The 20,047-nt window shown below is 41.4% G+C and overlaps 1 protein-coding gene across 1 annotated transcript in view; it reads left to right on the plus strand.

Moving 5' to 3' along the window:
• The first annotated feature begins 6,764 nt into the window (after window positions 1-6,764).
• The window catches only part of mtmr11 (myotubularin related protein 11), a 41,716-nt gene continuing 28,433 nt past the window's right edge, over window positions 6,765-20,047 (plus strand). The window contains exons 1-2 of the mRNA XM_071907162.2: window positions 6,765-7,217; window positions 15,621-15,690. Of these exons, the coding sequence (XP_071763263.1) occupies window positions 7,161-7,217; window positions 15,621-15,690 (127 nt within the window). The 5' untranslated portion in view covers window positions 6,765-7,160. The remainder of the gene's footprint in view (window positions 7,218-15,620; window positions 15,691-20,047) is intronic.

Below are 20,047 nucleotides of genomic sequence, written 5' to 3' on the forward strand. Positions count from 1 at the left end.
TGAGTGGCCTTTTACAGTTAAAGAATAAAGGCTGGGGTGGTCAGCCTCTGAATGGACGAGAGAAAGGCACAACGTGCTCCTTCCCTTTTCAGCTGTGTCACCTCCTGTTGGAAAAGGCGACACCGCAGCGTGGCAGAGTCGACACGACCGCAGAGAAAACGGGGTGGCTGCTGACGGCCGGGTCACACGTTAGACCATAGAATTAACTAACTGCACTTCTGTTACATTTTGCTGTGGCTCTTATGCAGGCGTTGTGTATGTGTGCGAGAGTGTGTGTGAGCTGCAGGCTCTCCTCCTCGTTATCCGCGTTCAACGCCTTGCTACTGTCTCCTCCTGGTGGAGAGAATGTATATGGCAGGCGCCATACATACACTAACCAATGCACACACACACACGAACACACTAATACAGACTCACACTACTACACACACTATGAAGCAAGCACAAACAGATGGCATGAGTGTCTCTACTCCATTTGTGGTACGTGATAATATTTTGATTGGTTAATTGAGGGGTGTTTGATCATTTTGAAGACACATCCAGTTGGGATGAGTTCAGCATTATGCAGATTTTACACTACTGTTACTAGATGCTCGCGTTGTATGTACCTCGGGAAACAGCAGAATTTATCCTTGTCGAGTTGCTTTTTTGTTGGTCGTCATTTGCGTAATGCAAATTGAAGCTACCATGCTATGCTAATGAGTAAGCATTCTGTGAGCTGCTGTGGTGCTAATGTTACAGAATGCAACAGATAAATCTCCATGCATTCAACACATCTGCTCTACACTGTTAGTGATATCGTTTTGGAAACACAAACATCACCTCAAAATTCAACATTGTGTCCAAACCATATATATTTACTGGATGTTGTCAAGATGTCAACCTTTTGAAGACTAAGAATATTTGATCAGATTATTGACCAGGCGTTGTAGAACAAAGACAGCACTAAGATAGATCCTGTTCCCAGAGCCTGACCCAGAGTATTTACTATGTATGTTGGAATGTTACTGTTTCTCAGTTGGGTCTTCCTCTGTCTGTATCCATGGTTGGTGTTGTGGCATTTCATTATTGTGGCCAACTGAGGCATGCAACACTACGCAACAGAAGTCAAAATGTCACATCCTGCATATTTCTAAACACATTTTGGAGACACCCGTCATCACGGATGACATGCATGGCGTGCTATTATGTTAAATGTTAAATTGTTGAAATCTTATTTCATACGTTTCTGTTTGTGACAGGCAGAGGGTTAGTCGCCTTGGAGAGGAAGCTAACGGATTGTTTTTAAGCAACTGACATAATGTTGCTAATAGAGCATGTCTCCAGCAGTGACGATTGTCTCCAATTTTTGTTTGCATGCTGCTAAGTGCCGCATGCACTTTTGTTGGATGCTGACACTCAATCACATTCACATTGTATTAACATTTTCTGGTAATAGAATGCTCAATTCTGTTATGAAATGTCAAAACCTCTTTACTCTGATGGTTGAGAAATGTGAAACATGTTTCATACAATCTCTTTAGTTGGCCTGTGTCATGATCACACCAATATTACTTCTAAGTTATACCTTCATGGTATCTTGACAAATGGGACACCTTATTGGTATTCGCTCGGTCGCTCACCACAAATGATCAAGTTCTACTGAAGGCGGTTTCTCAATTTCAAGCGTTCGTACCTCCAAAACCAGTCGCTTAACCTCTTTCTGCACAAATTCAAGCACTTTCCTGATGTCCATAGACATGTTGTTACTGTTTTTGAAGGGGCCTGACTGTTGTCCTTCGTTCACGTCAGAACTGTAGACACTGCCACCTCCATTCGCAGGAAAACAGGGGCGCAGGCCGGAAGGTTTTCTCTAAAGATTCGGTTACCATAGAGCTACAGCATTTTGGTGCCAGTGTCACCATCTAACTCAGTTTCCTAGTTGCCTTTTTCAGTCTTTGTCCTTGTGGCATCACAATCTTGTTTGTATGTTTGTGCAAGATGAACATCAAGTATCCGCTGCTTGCTTCATTGGCTGCAGTTTCTACTATTATTTCCCCCCAAAAATTGAACAAATGAAAATTGTTTTCATTTTTTCTGTTACCTTTGAAGCTATTGAACTTATGCCGTTATATTTTTCATATCAAATATTTGATATTGGCTGATGCTCCTTTCACTGAGTCTTCCTTGCTCTAATTTCTAAATTCAGGCTGTATTAATTGTACTTATGTCAAAATAACGAATTGCCATTTGTGATTTTTCCCATATTCCTAATAAGCCATTTTAACTGGTGGGGAATTTATTTTGAGATAAAAAACAATAGAAGTAGCTGCTCTACTCCTCTGACTGTATCCACTCTTTGACATCAGTCGATCAGTCTCTTTTAAAGCACAATTGAGTATGCAATTCACTGCCTTGCCCAATGGATGGCACCCTTGTTTTCTTTTTTCTTTTTTTAGTCAGTGTTGGAGGTCGTCATGCCCTATATCAGAACTACAAATAAAAAAGATCAAAATGTTGGAGAATAATTTACAAGACTACTAATTTGACACTGATTATTTTCCACTTTGCAATAATTGGTCAAGAAAGGAGGGCATCTTTTTTGCTGTGCATTTAAAGTAACACTAGGCTTTTAAAGGTAATGGACACTATAAAATGGAACCAACCAATTCCCCCGTCACTGCACCACTATGCTATATCCCAAACAACATTTGCGTGTGCCGTGTTTGTGTGTGTTGACGTGTGTTGATGCACTAATGCTGAATGAATCCATGTTCTAGTATTTCAGCTCAAATAAGACACAGAGTTCCCTTACTGTGGGAAGTTGATGCCTGTCTTTAAAAATGTGTACCTATGTGTACTCTCTTCCTCTCCCATTAATGTAATAATTAGCTTACAACCACACAGGTCCATTTTTGTTTTTTTGTTTTTTTCGCAAGGAAACGGATGCCTCACAGAGAACATGTCAAACATCGGACTTTACAGACTGCAAACACTTTTTTTGTATTTAAGAAAAAATTACAGTGAGAGGTTGTATAAATATGTTCAAGTTATTTTTGTAAGCCCAAAGTTTTACAGTGTTTTTAAAAAGGTAAGAATGTATATTGTTGGACACTAAAACAAGTGTGGATGATAAGCTTGTGAGAGGCTGAATTTTGGGGTGGAATCAGTGTTGATCAGAAGGTGACATGTTGGCTGTGGAGGGCGACTCCCGAACCGGCCTCGTTAAAACTCGAGGCTCTCTCGTTTGCAAACTAATTTCCTCATTGCTGACCTGACAAGATACGATTTGAGAATATATATTTATAGTAAGATTTTTTCAGAAGTTTCCTTGTGGAATGTTTAGTTGAGACGATTTAGGATGTTCTTTCTCACATGGCTAATTGTCTAGCAGACTGGCTTTTATTTGTTTGTTTGTTTGTTTGTTTTTATTTGATTTTTAAGTTTTGTTTACTTTTTTTCTACAGCCACCAATCCGTGCTATGCTAAAACATGACAGTAATGATCTTGTTGACCCAGCTCGTTTCCACCAAATCAGAACAGAAATGGCTCAGACTTTGTTTTGCGACATACCTGACCCAATATTTTTTTATATATTGTACATCGCTGTCATTTCTGTGGGACAGAATAGTCATCAACGGCAACATTAACACGGGATACTTTGAGTTGCATGGGACTGGAACTGTTGCATGTAAATGGCAATCCATTTTACCAAATTTGTGCATTATTTTGACTTGATTTCAGTTGTCCTGGTATTCTGATCTGTTGTTTTTATTTTTTATTGTTTATCGTTTTAATGTTTTTTTTTTCGAGAGGAGAGCCCTAAGGCTGTGTGACAGTGCAATCTGGATAGAAAGAACATCAGATTTTATGTTAGGTTATTATTATTATAATTATTATTAATTTTCTTTTTTGCACCGTTTGAATAAATTCTCATTGTATTTCAAGAACATTGTTTGTGTTTCTTCAATCTTTGTCAGTTTCATATAAAAAAAACCCAACTAGTTTTCTTTAAGTTTCAGGTTCATATAAGCTGCAAACATGTGACCCATGGTATGCTAAAGATTCCATAAAAATATAATTGAAGATCTACTTAAATAATATGAATATCAAATAAATATTAAAATGTATTTTAATATACATCATTTTGCAACAAAAATGCACATAATAAATATATAATAATCTTTATGTGCCATTTGTAAAGCCAAAGCACTAGCTGGAAGGTGTGAAGTAGCTTGGAACAGGCAACATTTCACAGTTGCTTTATACTCACCCATAACATTAACTGTAACTGTTAATGGGACAGCAGGGTGGCGTAGTGAGACTGTTCTTTCACTAGAAGACTGACAGAAAACATCCGACCTGCTGAAGTGTCTTTGAGCAAGACACTGAACCCCTACCAGCTCCAGAGGTGCTGCTCTGTAGCTGACCTCTGACCTCTGACCTGTGGGGGGGGGATGGGGGGGAGCGCATGAGAAAACAGAATTTCCTCACAGCCATCCATAAAGTATCACGTTATTATCATTATTAAAGCGGAGCTGCACACATATAAAACAAACTTGGATACATTTCAATGGAATAGTAATAAAACTAATCCAGTAGTTTTAACAGAATTAGCATCTTTGACAAAGATTTCATTGTTTATATCTATTTGTCATGTGTCATGCTACATTACCCTAACCTTGTTGCATTATGCATTGCAGAATAACTCCAGCTCAGATGATGCAAGGTCCTGTGTCTGGGGCTGTTTTATGTATTAGAGAAATCGGAGACCCTTATGTAATATTGAGCAGTTTCCCATGTGGTAAAAAAATCCAGACCTCTCTATTATAGTTCACAAGGACGGCGTCTCCCCACCTGTGCAGCCGGACAGACTGTGGCTCAGGATTAGTCAAACTTTCCCTGTTGTCACTGGAAGGAATTTCCTCCGAATCGGCCTCCAGTATTGTCTGTCTAAAACAGGGCTGCTGGGGGTTTTCTTTCCGGCAGTTTGGATGAGAGAGAAGAGGAGCCGATCCCCATTCAGACCCGCTGAAGGATCACCAAAAGGTACTGCTGAACAAAATGGGGCTGTAAATATTGTATATCTTGTAAAATAACTCAATGGTTTTATTTCGGATGAGGGTTTTTGCAGGTTGGCAGCACAAGAGGCCAAGAGTTGAATGTTGAGTGCAGTGAAGGTGTTGATGTTTGTTGACTGGCTCAGCTATTCTAATTCAATTTAAACACTCAACACCAATTTGCCTCAATAATGAAAAGCGAAAGCTGCATTTTAGTGTGGCAGGGGGTGATGATATGGTGGTGGGTGGGAAAACATTCTTTCTAAAAAGAGGATCAAGGAGCAAACAAGCACTCATTCATTTTGTTTATATTCATCGTGTGTGCAACAAAAGGTGTTTACTTGGATGTCACTCTACAAACAAGTCATGCATGCAACTAATGCTTGAAAGAGTCGAGTCAAATTTACATATAAAGCGTTTCTATAGCAAACAGGTTCGTCTGGTTTGTAAACAAAGGACACAAATATAGATAAAAGAAGATGGTATAAAACAAGGGATAATAAGAACAAGTGCAGCACAAACCTGAGGAAATGAGGATGAACTGCCATGTGAACATCAAATCTGTCTTTCAACCCAAATTTTCTAAGTTGATGTGTGTGTATGTCTGCTACACCAGATTTCCAAACTTCTACAAGTTAAGGACCTCCAAATAGATATTTATTAAACCGTGGACCGGGCCCCCATTTGATAAGATTTGGTCCTTAGGAGTCCCATCTGAGAAGATTTAAACAGGATTTAGTGTCTGTACTGTAGGCAGTGAGGGGTTTTCCTTATACTTTCTCTCATTGTGCCAACTTCTTGTGAGTGAAAAGATAGTGAAATAACAGAGGTGGGGACTTGAGTCACATGACTTGGACTCGAATCAGACTCAAGTCACAATTTGAATTGCTTGAGACTTGACTTGACTTGGGTTCTGGTGACTTGGGACTTGACTTGTACTTTCATGACTTGAAAAGGTTTCTAAAGTCTTGACAAAAGATCTTGTGTTTGTGTAAATGACTTAGATTGAAAGTGATGAGATTTGTTCCACCAGACAACTGAATTTAAATTCTGTTTTCTGAATTTGTATGGAATGATTGAATTTACTGAAGTTGAAACTGATTATAGAAATCAAACTCATGATGCCTTTACCAAGTTTTTATCCTATTAAAAACATATTGCATTGAAAAGTCATAGATATTTTGTTTTAGATATTCAATTAATACTGGACTGATTTGTTCTGACTTGGCTTGGTGTTCTATTTAGACTTGAGACTTGACATTAGTCTACTCTAGTCTTGTTTATTTACATAGCCCTTTATCACAGTCAAGTCTCAAAGGGCTTTACATACCATCATATACCATACTACATATATACACACACATCATATACATCCTATACTAGGTCATATACATACTTAATATACATTGTTTACTACACAATATTACATCATATACTACCAATGACATGGATTTGACTTGGTTATTTACATTTAGACTTGGGACTTGACTTGAGACTTGTGCCTCAAGACTTGAGACTGACTTGGGACCCAAAGCAACGTTGACTTGGTCACACCTCTGTTAAATAATACAATTTTGGGACCCCCAGATTGGGACTCTCCAGGCGCACTGGCCCTTTAAGAAGCTCCACTGGTGCACTTGGGTGTTTTTTTTCTTTCACCAGTGTGTCATTTTCACTATGGCGAGGGAATAAACAAATAGAAAAGCAGCGGGTAGCGGTGAACACATCTCTCCCTTTAAAGTGGCTAACAACTACGCAATTATTAATAGTCCGGGTTTGGGTTATCTCAGCAGGGTGAGCTGTCGTTTTGTGTTTTTTGGTCGGGACATGGATGCTGTCAGGGGGAATAGCGATGAAAAGAGCGAAAATAGTTTGCCTGTCCACAGTGAACACCTCCGTTGTAGCAGCAGCCGGTGATACAGGCTAGCTCACTTAGTATATTTCTCACAACGTTACCGTCTTCTTTTAACGGGTTTCTCGGTACAAAAAAAAAAAATGGAAGGAGGCGATAACCTTGCGTCCCCTCGCTGATAACACACTACAGTTTTTTTTTTTCCATACAGTTTTTTTTTCCTCCTCTCATATTTTCCCGAGCAACTCGAGAGTCGGCTAGCGTCAAAAATGTTGACAGGATCTAAAACCACGTTCAAAGTGAGGCAGATGCTCCCCGATATTAAGGTAAGTTTAAGGTTAAATTTGTGCTGTACTGTCGGACCCATTGCTGTGTAACTTTAACGAGAAGGCTGCTAATTCGTATATTGTATCGCATTTTGATAGAAAATGTGGGTTTGAATGGGATTATTCATGCAGAAAGATGGTTTTTCTTCTGAGACGCATCGGTTAAGCCTACTTTTAAGCGTTTGGTTGTGAAAATATAAGCTATTTTCTCCTCTCTCTCTCTCTCTCTTTTTGATGGTCCAGAGCTTCACTGAAGCCTCATATCTTCTCTGTTCAGGCACTTGACCAAAATACCCCAAAATCACCATGAGAAATGCCTGAGTTATGATTTGCCAGGTAGTGGAATTAAATGTTATAATAAGTTCATTACCCAACAACAACAACCCATCATTATATTGCCTTGCCAGTGCTGTTACTCATCAACCCTCCTCATGTGATTAGAAAGCAGGGTGGCCAGGAAGCAAGTAATGATACAGGAAGCAGCTACCATCTTTCACTCTGTTTGGCTATAAATGCAGACAGTGAAATTCAGGTGGTTTGCAGGCAGACTGGATTAGAAACCTGCGGTCTCTCACCAGAGATCCTTCACAGAGGTTTTTGTCAGTGTGGTCCCTCTCTCACTGAGGACTGCCTGGTGTTATTTTTGTGCACAACACAGGATTGCAGGGGAAACTGGGACACGGGGGCTGCTGATTTATTCTGCCCCAGACAGTAGGGAGAAAACTAATGTCACCTGTCTTTAAATGGGATCTTTGGCTGCGTGCCTAATTAAGGGCGAGGGAAGAGTTGGTGAATCTTAATCACTTCTCATGGCAGGGGGTCGGCTCGCCTCGGAGGCGTCTCACTACTAGTTGTGTGACAAGACAAATGGGGCAGACGGGGCAGCATCTCCAGAGAACTGCACTGAACAGTTTTAGCCTGTTTCAGCTGCTTTAATTCCTAAAGCTTTCAAAGGTCACAAAATGCCACAATGAATTGCTGTGAAATGTCCAAGACAAAATACCTTGGCTGCTGCATTTCAAACGCTCCGTCAGATACTCTCCAGGTTCAGCAGCACCTGAGAGGATAGAGGCTAGGGCTCATTAGTTTGATAGACAGCACAAAGCGACGTGTACATGTGAAGTCTTTCAGAATTGCCAATTCCTCCGGGCTCTTGGCTCTTGGCTCTTGGCTCTTGGCTCTCTCTTTGTGTTGCCTGGATTTTTTTTCCTCCCTGGTTATTTTCAGCAGCCGCAGGGGGAAACGGTAACAGATGCCTCTTTACTCCGCCCTCGGGCGCTGCTTGCATGTGCAGTAGTGGGGGTGATGTGCACAACATCTGGCTGTCGCCATGGAGACAGCAGCGGGGAGGTGCAGGAGTTTTGAATTTGATTACCTCAGAATGAGACGTGCAGGGCTGAAATCATCACAGCACTGGAATCCCAAGTGTCCTGGTATGAGCAGTGTGTCTGTGCCCAGGATATTGTAATGTGCAGTGGTAGGCTGTATAGATGATATGCATGGGCCACCCACACACTCTCCAGGGTTTCACTTCCATGTGGAGACTGTAGAGAAATGAATCCAATCATAGGCTGAATTTGAATCAGCAGGTTTGCATCTTTCATGTATTGGAGGATGTATTCTCAACAGTGTAACATTGATCTAGGCAGCATAAACTGTGAACCCAAAAGGTATAAAGAAGACTGCATTAATGCATAAAGGACAAACAAAGATGGTTAAGCCTATAACTTGACAGTATAACCAGGCTCATTCTGGCTTATTCTGGCTGCCCGTATCCCCTTGAGTTCCCTCTATCTGCATCTCTCAGCCGGCTTTGAAGCAGCCAGCATGAAAGGCTCACAGCACAAAGCTCTACAGAAGCAAAAATGCCAGAGGAGGGTTCAGCTGAGCTCCCTTCAGAGTGGCTGGAGATCCCGGCCTGATAGGAGCGGGCCAAAACGGCACAGACACCCACACCCGCTCCCACAGGACCCAGACGTCACGTTCAGTACCGGCCGCTGAGCTGCCGAAGCTTCCCACACTGAAACTGAACACAACAATGGGCTCCTTTTCGACGCCAGAGCGGATTTATGTCCCTTTTTAGAGGGTGTATCGATCTGGCATTGGGTGATAATTAACCAGCGGCACTATTCACTATAGAGAAAGGGCTTGGTCTCAGGGGGCCAGGTCGTTTGTCTGTTTCGAGTGTATGAAATGGCTTTGACAACTCCGCCTGTGGGAACTGAGCTGTCAGAGTGAGTGACTGTCGAAACACAAACAGCATTACAAAGTCTATTATGAGCCACAGATTTACATGTTGGCTATTTTTGACACTTTGACATTTCTGACACTCTCACCTAGACTTGACTTAGCAGGTGAGGGGTTCAGAGTAGTAGTGGGCGATAATGCAATCTTATCGTTTATAGTCTTTCAGTGGAATCATATTGTGGTGATATGGTGATTTTGGGATATCGTAACACACGATTCTGCTGTCTAAATTGATAACAAGCAAATGTTATTTAAAAACTAAGAAAAGATGAGGTATGAAACAATTTTGATTATTTAACGTGATTTTGAGACACATTGTAATACACATCGGTATCGAAAACAAATCCTTATGATTATTGTGATATTGATTTCAATCATATCGCCCAGCCCTACTTCAGAGTCATAAATGTGCTCCGAACACCAAGAGGAGGAGACTTTGAAAGGACACAAGTTCTGCTTTCTTGTCATCTCAGCTGCATAAATTTACATATATATATATAGACTGTAGTGTACACAGTGACATGAAATATTGTTTCTCCAGGCTCAAGATGCAACAAAGATGTAGTAAAAATAACAAGACAAGTTAGCAAGACTCAGATAAATGAACACACAGTAATAAATACCCAAATGTACATGCCGTCACACATCCCAACATCATACATCAAGTCCATTACACTACCATTATATGCGTCAGGGAAAACTGTCTGTAAACTGTCAGAGACTGTCTAAAAACGATCCATCTAAAAAAATCTAAAAACACATCGCTGTTGTAGGCATCAAACTTGTGACCGTTTAGTCACAGAATTGTCTCTCTAACCACTAGGCTTCCCTGCTGCGCTTTTTAAAACAAGAAAGTCAGTGACAAGTATTTCTGGGCTCCACTGACAGGCAGTGTACTGTCTGATGAAAACTTGCCATCAAGCCACGTAGTGTGTGGATGTGTGCCTGTGCATGTCATGGAAACAGTTCAGTAAAGTTCCAGTTGCATTGCACTGATTTCCTCTTCCTCTGCTTTTTTGGATACTGCCATTACTGTTTTACCCTCTGTTTAAACTACAAGCCTGACGCCCATCAAAGCCTCACACACCTTTTCACTTTGCCTCAGTTGACCTTTGAAGCCTTCCTGTGCTGACGCCATTGTGCATCATGAACTGCACAAACATCAGCTGTCGGCTATCAACATGCTCTGTCTGCACTGTACAAACCGGCATTAAGGGGGAACGGCTAATGAACATGCAAATATGTTTAAGAGACATGAATTGCAAATCATTCAGAAGGGATATCATTAAAACAGCCAGTTAATTATTCGTTTGTTGCGGGCCAAGTCTAGACCGACGCTGTTATGATGAAGGATGGCCAACAGAGCAGGCACTGCTGTATATATTCCCTTGTCAAGCATTCAGAATGGATAAGAAATTACAGTAGGGGGAGTTATGCTAATTGCCGCAGGCTATTCAGGAAAAGAGGGTTAAAAGCTGCATATCCGCAATGGAGAGATTCAATAATTTTCACATTAAACTTTAACCATAAGAATTCCCAATTCATGAAACATTGATAATTTTCCCTCATATGTCTGAACCTGTTTGCATCCTGTGTTTTGTGTATATTAAGGCTGAAATGCAGCCCGTGCTGGAATTCAAGCCAATTATGGTATTTTTTATGCAGGTAGTATAGTATCTAGTTAGTAGTATATTTCCACTGAGTACCTCATTCCATTGTGAACTGTTGATTACATTCAGGCCTTTTTTTTGTTTTGGCCCTTGGCGTTTTGCTCTCAGTGCATGAATCTATTTGATGTCAGGTCTACTGTTTCTATTCTAGCAAATGTATTACATCATTACTTTGCTTTGAAAGGAAAGAGAAGGAATGAAGACCAAAGCCACAGGTCTTGGCAATCCAAAAATACGGTTTAGGGTTTCAGTCCATCTTTTGTCTGCAGAAAAATGTGCATTTCAGAAGTAGCTGTGAATGGGATAAGGGGGGAAAACACTTCAAAGTGAGCCCATGTTTAGCAAAACTACCTCATATCCTTATTTGTTTTCGAAGCCGCTTCAATATGCCATTTGACTTTCCCCATTCATGTGAGGAAATGAGCAGCACAACACAAATAAACAGGCTATGAACAGTACAGCAAACAGCAGCTAAAAGCGTATGTATTTTACAAGCCCCAAGGAGAGCATAACTCACTAACTAGCTTCCAAAACAGGCTCATTCTTGTCCGTCCTAACAACGGAACGGACTAAATACCCACAATGTGTGGCTTATGTGGTTCTGGGACGGCACTGCAAAAATATGTCCCTCTTTTCAAGTAATTCAATCTGGTTTGGAGCTGGAAATCATATTCCTGAAACAAGTGAAAGAAAAAAATCCGAAGGGAAGAGAATTTTTGTTTTTTATGCAATTCAACTTGTTTACAGGATTTCAAAACAGGTGGCATTATCAGAGCAGGGGATCGGCCTAATTGTAAGATATTGCCTCGAGAAAATTGGTTAAAAGCTGAATTGTACTGATTTTATCACACCCCATTTGGCAGTGTTTTCGCTTGTTCCAGGTAAAATAATATTTTAAGACGTAATAGGAGATCACATTATGAGATTAAGATGCAACGTGAGTTTACAATTTCTGCTAGTGTGCCGCTGAAACCCATGTTCATGCTCTCTGCTCTGAGCTTGGCCTATTTGGGGGGAAAGAGAGGTATGTTCCAGACCCAGGAACACGCACGCTTACTGCAGAAGTCTGGCCGCAGTAGCGAGGGGAAGCCATGAGCAATGGAAACTGCAATAGGCCTTGGCGGCGTTCCCCCCGAGGGAGGAGGGATGATGGGGGAAGAGAAGGAGGAGGAGGAGGAGGAGGAGGGCAAAAGTGGGGCAGAGTATAGAGAGAGAGAGAGGCAGCACGGGGGAGAAAGAAGCAGTGAAAGTGATAGAGCGGTGTTGCGCCGAAGCCACACAATGAAGCAAAAGTCAAATAGTGAAACCTCAGCAGAAATGTGGTTCTTCAGTGCTGTGTGACTCAGTGAGGTTTGGGGACAGTCTCTCTTTGGCCGCAAGTAGTTTTAAAGATTTAGTCTAGACATTATCTCACTCCCACTTTCCTTATCTCTCTCGCCTGGCTGCTTGTTTTACCTGCGGAGTGCGAGACAAGTCGTAACAGTTGATTTAATGTCTTGGAGGAATGCCTGCGAGTCACAGCTAAATGCGTCTAGATCGTTATACTCCATCCTACTTATTGAGTTTATAAATCTAACTTTCACTAACTCAACTGAGGTACCTCCACTTCTCACACACTTATACACCCCAACTTACAGCGGAGTGACGGTAGTACTTCAGCTGCTATCTCTCAGTGTTATCTAGTGTGTTCACTTACCACTCAAGACCCTGAGGCACACGTTTGTCAGTCTTGGCAGCTTTCAGAGGACAGATCCAAGGAACTTGACTTATCAAAGGAATAACAAAACAAGATCTGAATAGCCTCTGATGTTCTGAAAAGGGGGATGAGGAATTCAGCTGTGGGTTTTCTGTGGGTGTTGACGGAGAGAAGGAGGGAAAGCATGAGACATTTAAAGCCAGATGGAAATAAAATGAACAATGCTCTGGCAAGCAGAAACTAAGTCTTGTAAAATTTTAGTGTCCTGCCTTATAATTTGAAAAAAAAAAAAAGGCTTGTTTTTCACCAACAAAATTGCTAACTCAGTTCATGGGGCCTTTTCATTTGGTCAGTAAAATTGTTGGAACTATAACCCTATCCTGAACATCTTGGAATAAACACAGCCTAATGTCTTGGAAATTTATGATTTGAGGGAGAACTGCAAAGCTAGGATTGGCTAAATCCAGTAGTTTTATTACGGACTTTGGATTTGGCAGCTCAAACCATTTCATCGCGAGATATTAAGCCAGATAGAACATTTAGAAAATTGCCCACACAGCTTCATTTAAGAAATCTCATATCCTCAGAGTGCAAGAATCATTTGGATTGAGTAAAACCTCAGAATCGTTTTTATTGCTTTATTCGTGGATTACTTGGCCCTGGTTTACATATGAAAAAAACAGTGTACAAAGTCACTTACATTCAGAACTGGTGGAAATCTTAAAAGAATTGTGTTGGGTGAACAACTCAAAAATTAGAATTGATGTATTTATTTGCTTCATAAAAATGGCATTACACCAAAATTTCATGGAAAATAAAAGATCTAAGACCTAAGTTGACAGATATGTGAAAAAGATTATTTGCTCTCCAAAGCGTGCTAATGTGGCATCAAGCTAGCGTTAGCAGCAAACTGCAGAGTCTGCAGGTCCCTTTTATGGAACGGCCGGACACTTTCACATACAAAGAAAACAACCAGCTATGAATGAGTGTGATTTTACTAGCTTTTCAAGGAGCAAAGGTCGCCTTTGTTTAAATGTTGCCTGGTTTTTTATGTAGAGGGCACAGGCTTAGAGCCTCAGGTTTTCATTAGCATGCTGCTAACACAGAGTTCACCACACTGCTAAATTGTTAGCATAACACAGGTCACTGAGTGGATCCATTGTTATTGTTCACACATCCTTGCTGACTCGAAGAAACGGCAGTATTGTGTGATAAAGCCGGTGCCTAAAATGAAACATAATGATGAATAGTTTCATTGTGGGCCAAAAAGAATTGCTGAGAGAGTAGTTTGAGTCTCTATAATGTACAGTTTTCTTCGTCGACTCAAGGCCGTTTCTCTATTTCTGTACTAGGCTAAAGCTTGTTCGCCACCTGTATAATCATGTCCTACTTTCACGGTGCACGTCTTGGCATATTATGTGATTCCTAGCCGATAAATGTAAATGGTTTTTCAGTGGGGGGTAGTAGCAAAGCTAAGTGGATCCATATGTGCTAGTAAGCTAGCAGTCTGGTTATAGTAACCTCTGCGGTTCTGTGGGATTGGATTCTGCCTGCAGAACAGACTGAAGTACTTGAGACTTCATGGCTATCGTAGAGAGAGCAGAAAGGAACAGCAACATGGAAACTAAGAATCATGGAGCATTGTGCGGTTGGCTTTGTCTTTGGGAATAGGGCCCACTGAGAAGAACTAGACTTTGATGAGAGAAGCAGGCTGAGCCAATGGATAAATATGATCAACAAGACCAAATGTGACAGATATGGCTTTCACCCTGTACTAATTCTGTTGTTTAGTCTGCTTTTGGCGTAAACAATCTGAGGTGCTTGTGGCATAGATGAGAAACAGTACATTACTCATTTCAAAACAAACACTGCTTTCGGGGTAATCCAGGTACTTGCAAGGTTCAGCAAATGGTGCGTTCATGTGCTGGTGGGAAGGTCCGACATTCGGGACTTTCAAGTCGGCTGCTAAACAGCGTTGCATTCATGCGCTGTTATGTCGGAAAATCAAACCCGAAAGACAGAAAATAAACAAACATGGATGTCTCGCAGTTTAACAAGCTAATCTGACAAACTTCATTCAAACAAATGTTAGGTTAGTCTGGCTAACAACAAACTTGCAATAAAGGTGCATGTGTAACCTTGACTGAAACAAAACTGTAGCAAAATTTTCTCAGTTTCCGACTTTTTCGTTCATGTGACTTTGGCGTTCATGTGAAATTACCAAGTAGGAAATTTGCTAATATATCCGAGCACATGAATGCACAATAACTCAGAAGTATTATTGGCCCACCAAAGGTTTCTTCCATTTTCTTTTACTTATACGTTTTTCCTTGTCTTCACTGAGGGATCTAAGGTTGGTGGTTCCGGGTCGGCTAGGTTTGGCTTTAAAGTTTTCAACATGCTACTTTGTGTCTTGTGCTTTGTTCCTTGTTTTATTTGTTACATACTGCATCGCATCATTTTGTTTTGTGATTGATTGTTGATTAGTCAGATCTAGGTAGGCTCATTCTCTCCTCCGAATAAACTTGACTTGAGAAGTGCTGCAGCCAGCCTGTGTCTATTTCTGTTAACTTAGCATTATAAAGTTAGTAATTTTTAGTGTTTTACTGTCTGCAAAAGTTAACCTGGCTACTTCTTACTGCGTACTATCAGCAGTATGTAATTTGCCTTGAAGTACGGGACTCCTCCTGTCTTCTAACATATGATAACATGTGAAATGTAAAATGGGGAAATTAATTTTGTAACAAGAGGAATTACACAATGCTAACCTCAACACTGTTTCCCTCACAGGAGAGGATGCTGAGTCAGACTGGGCTAAACGCCAGGAGTCGAGACATGTTTGGACTACGCTGCCTACCAGGTAAGAAAACACTTAGGCTATTCTTGGTTGAGCTAATGCTTGGCGTCATGTATGAAGGTTTTTAAAATTCTTGGTAAAATATCAATGGTGTAGTTATTAATTGCTCTTATTATAAAGAATGGCACCACCAATCACTGTTTTTTAAATTTTTTTCACTTCCTAAATTTCTGTTGAGAAATCTGCGCACCTTGGCCTTTTATTGACTAGTACCGATTCCAGCCAATCAGTAGACACAACAAACTCAATTACCATCGACCCCAACAATGGATGCACCTGTCCAAGCGTCGTTTTTTGAGACATTTATTCCTGTAGTTTTTGAAATATAAGAAAAGAATAAGAGAACTGGGAAATGGCTATAATTCATTTTGCACTTGCCAGGCGGAACTATTGTTCATGACTGTGAAATGTTCAGCTGCGGTGGACAGCCGGCAAGGTTGTTGACTGTCCACACTTCGACCAAGTTCCCCTGGTTGCTCAGCTGACTTGTTGAACATGTTGTTCGCAGTGTGGAACCACAGTGGTTCAGTCTCACTGTAGAACTCTGATTAGTAGAGCGGAACAATTGATATAAAAAAAAAATCGAAATCGCAATGTGAACTTCTGCAATTTCCAAATCGCAGACTGAGGCTGCGTCCAAAATGGACGTACAGTATTGGTACTGTTCTGTTCAACATACTCAAACTCAGTAAATTCTGCACACACTATTCACTATACATTTATTAGTTTTAACAAAATCCCTTTTCTTTAAACAATTTTAAAGTTCTAATTAGAACAAGAAAAACTTGTCATAAGTTGATGATATGATGATCAATTTATGTGATGATATGAATCGCAGTTTGAATCGCAATTGCAATATTCTGTCAAATAATCGCAATTCGATTTTTTTAAATATCTTTCAGTGATTACGTGCCCTTTTAACACTAAACCTTTTCTGTAAAGCATTGGGCACTACTAGAAATTCTGCCGCCTCTGACAAGATGTGACTCTGGTTCCTCCCCGTGTGTCTAACCTAGCAGCATCACCTCCAGCTTGGGTCGCCCTGAAATCACTCCCCCTTATCCCCAACTAGTAATACCCCTGCTGCAGAGAGAGTTTAGCACACTAGGTTCACCAAAGGTTAGCCTTCTTAACGTAAATGGTAATCTGCAGTGGGAGGACAGTGTGTTATTAGTGCACCAGATAGAGAAAGGCTGCTGCTATTCTCTGTAATGTAGGCTGGCCCCTCAGCCCGGCCCTGGTCATATTCTTGTGTCAGCAACACGCTGCGGCAGGAGATTTACACAAGAATACCAAGGGCCCCGACCCGAGACAAGCTAATCTTTAACGTCGCATATCAGCAGTTATTCACAGCACTCTCCACCAGAGCCAGAGTGTTAGATTATGTGCAGAAGTGTGAGTGTGTGTTTTGGTGGAGGATTGAAACGGGGTGGGGATGCTTTCTTGACCCTTTTCACTTTCAGCTCACCTCCACCTTGTGGCTGCTCTCTCTCTCTCTCCCTCTCTCTTTCTCTCTCTCTCACACACACACACACACACACACACACACACACACACACACACAAGCTTCCTTCCCCACTTCATTCACTTACCCAGTCTAATTTTCTTTCCAGCAGTGTGTTTTTATCGAATACTTTCCAGGCTCTGCTGGACCTTGACAAGGCACACAGAGATCCTATTCTTAGCTGTCGACATTTCACTGTGAAATGTCGACTGTCTTTATTTCTCTTCTTTTTCCCTGCTGGCTTTCAGCTCCATCTGCATTACTGTTCTGTTGCCTCTCTCTCTCTCTCTCTCTCTCTCTCTCTCGCTCCCTTTCTCTCTCTGTATCTCTCTCTTTCCCACTCCATTCCTGGCAGATTAGAAACACAGCTGTCCATGAGAACCTGTATTATATTATGACAGAGAAGAAGACAGATGTGTATCAGTGGCGCTGTCTTGCTCTCCCAGAATCCTCATTCTCTTTTTCCATTGAGACTTATAGTAGATCCTGTGTGAGATAAAATGCATATTTATTAGTCTGCTGTAAATGTGTTTCATTACATTTTGGGAAGTTGGACTCTGATTTCTGGCAAGGAAAGCCATCCTTTGCCTCTTTGCACGTTCTGCAGAATAAGTGTTGAGACAATTTGTGAGAACATGTTCACTTTCACACACACAATGGAGTGGCAAGTCAGTATTACCGCACTGAGGGAAAGGGCTCACATTGCAGTACCTGTGGACTCTCTCTCCCACACACAAACACACACACATGCACGCACTCTTAAAAAGGATGTGTCATGTGTCTACTCCGGGACAACACACATTTGTGTTGTACATATTGACACCCAATTGTGTGCTGTCCCAAACTAGATGGCAAGATGCTTTGATATCGACCATTTTAAGACACAAAGAATCAAAAACACATGTGTTCAGAAACAGTTCCCCGTTCTCCCGGTGTGTACGGACGCTGCTCGGCGCTCACCGCGTTCTCAGGTGACACCGGGACACAGGACCGCAGAAACCGAGCCGGGCTGCAGGAGGGCCAACGGGTCAGGGCAGCGCAAACAGCCATAGGTAGATCATGTACCTTTTGAATGCGGTGGGTGGGAGAGGGGGTATACTGTCCGTCCGCACACAATGCCAAGTGGTCAGGACCCCCTTCGGAGCAACTTCACAATCCCCTTTCTCCGCAGTCTTATGTTACCGCGGGATTTAAAGGCTGCCAGTCAGCTGTTAGCCTCGCTGAGTGACGGACAAGAGACCAGAGCGTCGATATAGACTTAGGTTTCGATTTTGACTGTCAAAGCGGTGTTGAGTTCTCTTTCCCTTTTATGATTTTGAATGGATTTTAAGGCTGTGGAAATGTGCAGTCCACAGTCGCTCAGATATTCTGCAGGGGGAATCGTCCCACTGTATGGAGAGTCAATTTGAATGCACCGTCCAAAGATTCATGGCTCAGCACAGTGATTTGAACAAGTGCACTGCAAAAAATGTCCATCTTAGCAGTTGTTTGACCATAAAATCTTAAAAATCTGCCAACAGAGTCAGATAATTTCAGTAATTTCCAGTTTCATTTCCAGCTGCATCTTGAAATAATTTGAGTGATTTACCTTATTTTTAGATATTTTCCACTGAAACGCGTCGAGTAGCATGGGGGGGACTGTCTCACCTCATTTGCAGATTTGTTTTTTGACATGCTTTAAGAAAAATACAACTTTAAGACAAAATACAAGATTAAATGACTTGAGACGGACATTTTTTTTTTTTGCAGTGTATAGTCCATGACTTGACCAAACGTAACCTCTTCTCGGTCTCCGCTCTCCCTCCCGATGGGTTGAGGAGAGCAGAAACCTTCAGCTCTGCACGCATCCCAGATGAAAATGAGAAACAAATGTGGATGAAAACAAATAAAACGGAGCCGGAGAGCATGTGGTTCGGATCACGCTCAGCTGTATTTGCTCGGGCTGATCCTTCGGGTCGCTGCCTCCTCATTTCCAACAGTCACTGACCACAACATCAACAGAAGAAGCTGAAACATTAAAGGGGGTAACTCAAATTCAAACTTGTATATTCACACGAATAAATACTATATTTATGCCATGCAGTATGTCAAGGATTGGTAATGACAGTCAAAATTTGATGTTGTTTGTGTGTTTCAGTTTAAAGTTATTGTATTTACATTACAACTGGACTTGGCCTTCATAGGCACCCATGCTTCTTGAATCCTCCCAGTGACCCACATTTGCCCACATTTGAATATGACATGACCTTTTGATTTCTCTACTCGATTTTCTCTACTCGTGTTTCTCTACTCTAGTGTTTTGCATAATTTGAATTGGGACAGCTACTGTCTGACAGTCAGGGTCCTACATTGTGGCTTACCCTTCAAATTAATTCAAGAACCAGCAGCATTTTAAATTTGCAATGGCTGCATTTCAGTGTATTGACTTGTTTATTAAAGCTACAATATGCAGCTTTACGCCTTGATGCCAGAAGTGCCTTGTTAGTTCCACCCTCCTCCTCCTCAGTCGCCCGAACACTTGTCACTCATCTTGATGAACTGTCTACCTTGAAATGGCATCTAGCCTGAGTTTGAGGTAACCGTCGTGTGTAAAGCCACCACAGGCATTGAAGAAGCAGACAGCAAACGCAGGGAATGCGTTGTTCACCTGTGTTTTCAACAGGCCTTGTCTGCATGTCTACCATTGTTGTCACTGGTTGCACCCACAACAAAAGGTCTATGCCCAAAAATGTCCCGAACATCATTGAAAAGCCAATTTCAGGCAAATGTGGGAAATTAGGAAGGTACACACAGGGTCACAGACAGACGCAGACTGATAATGTATAATATATCCTTATTTTAATGTAAAATTTACAT

This window comes from Centroberyx gerrardi, chromosome 12, assembly GCF_048128805.1.
Source record: "Centroberyx gerrardi isolate f3 chromosome 12, fCenGer3.hap1.cur.20231027, whole genome shotgun sequence".
NCBI lineage: Eukaryota > Metazoa > Chordata > Actinopteri > Beryciformes > Berycidae > Centroberyx > Centroberyx gerrardi.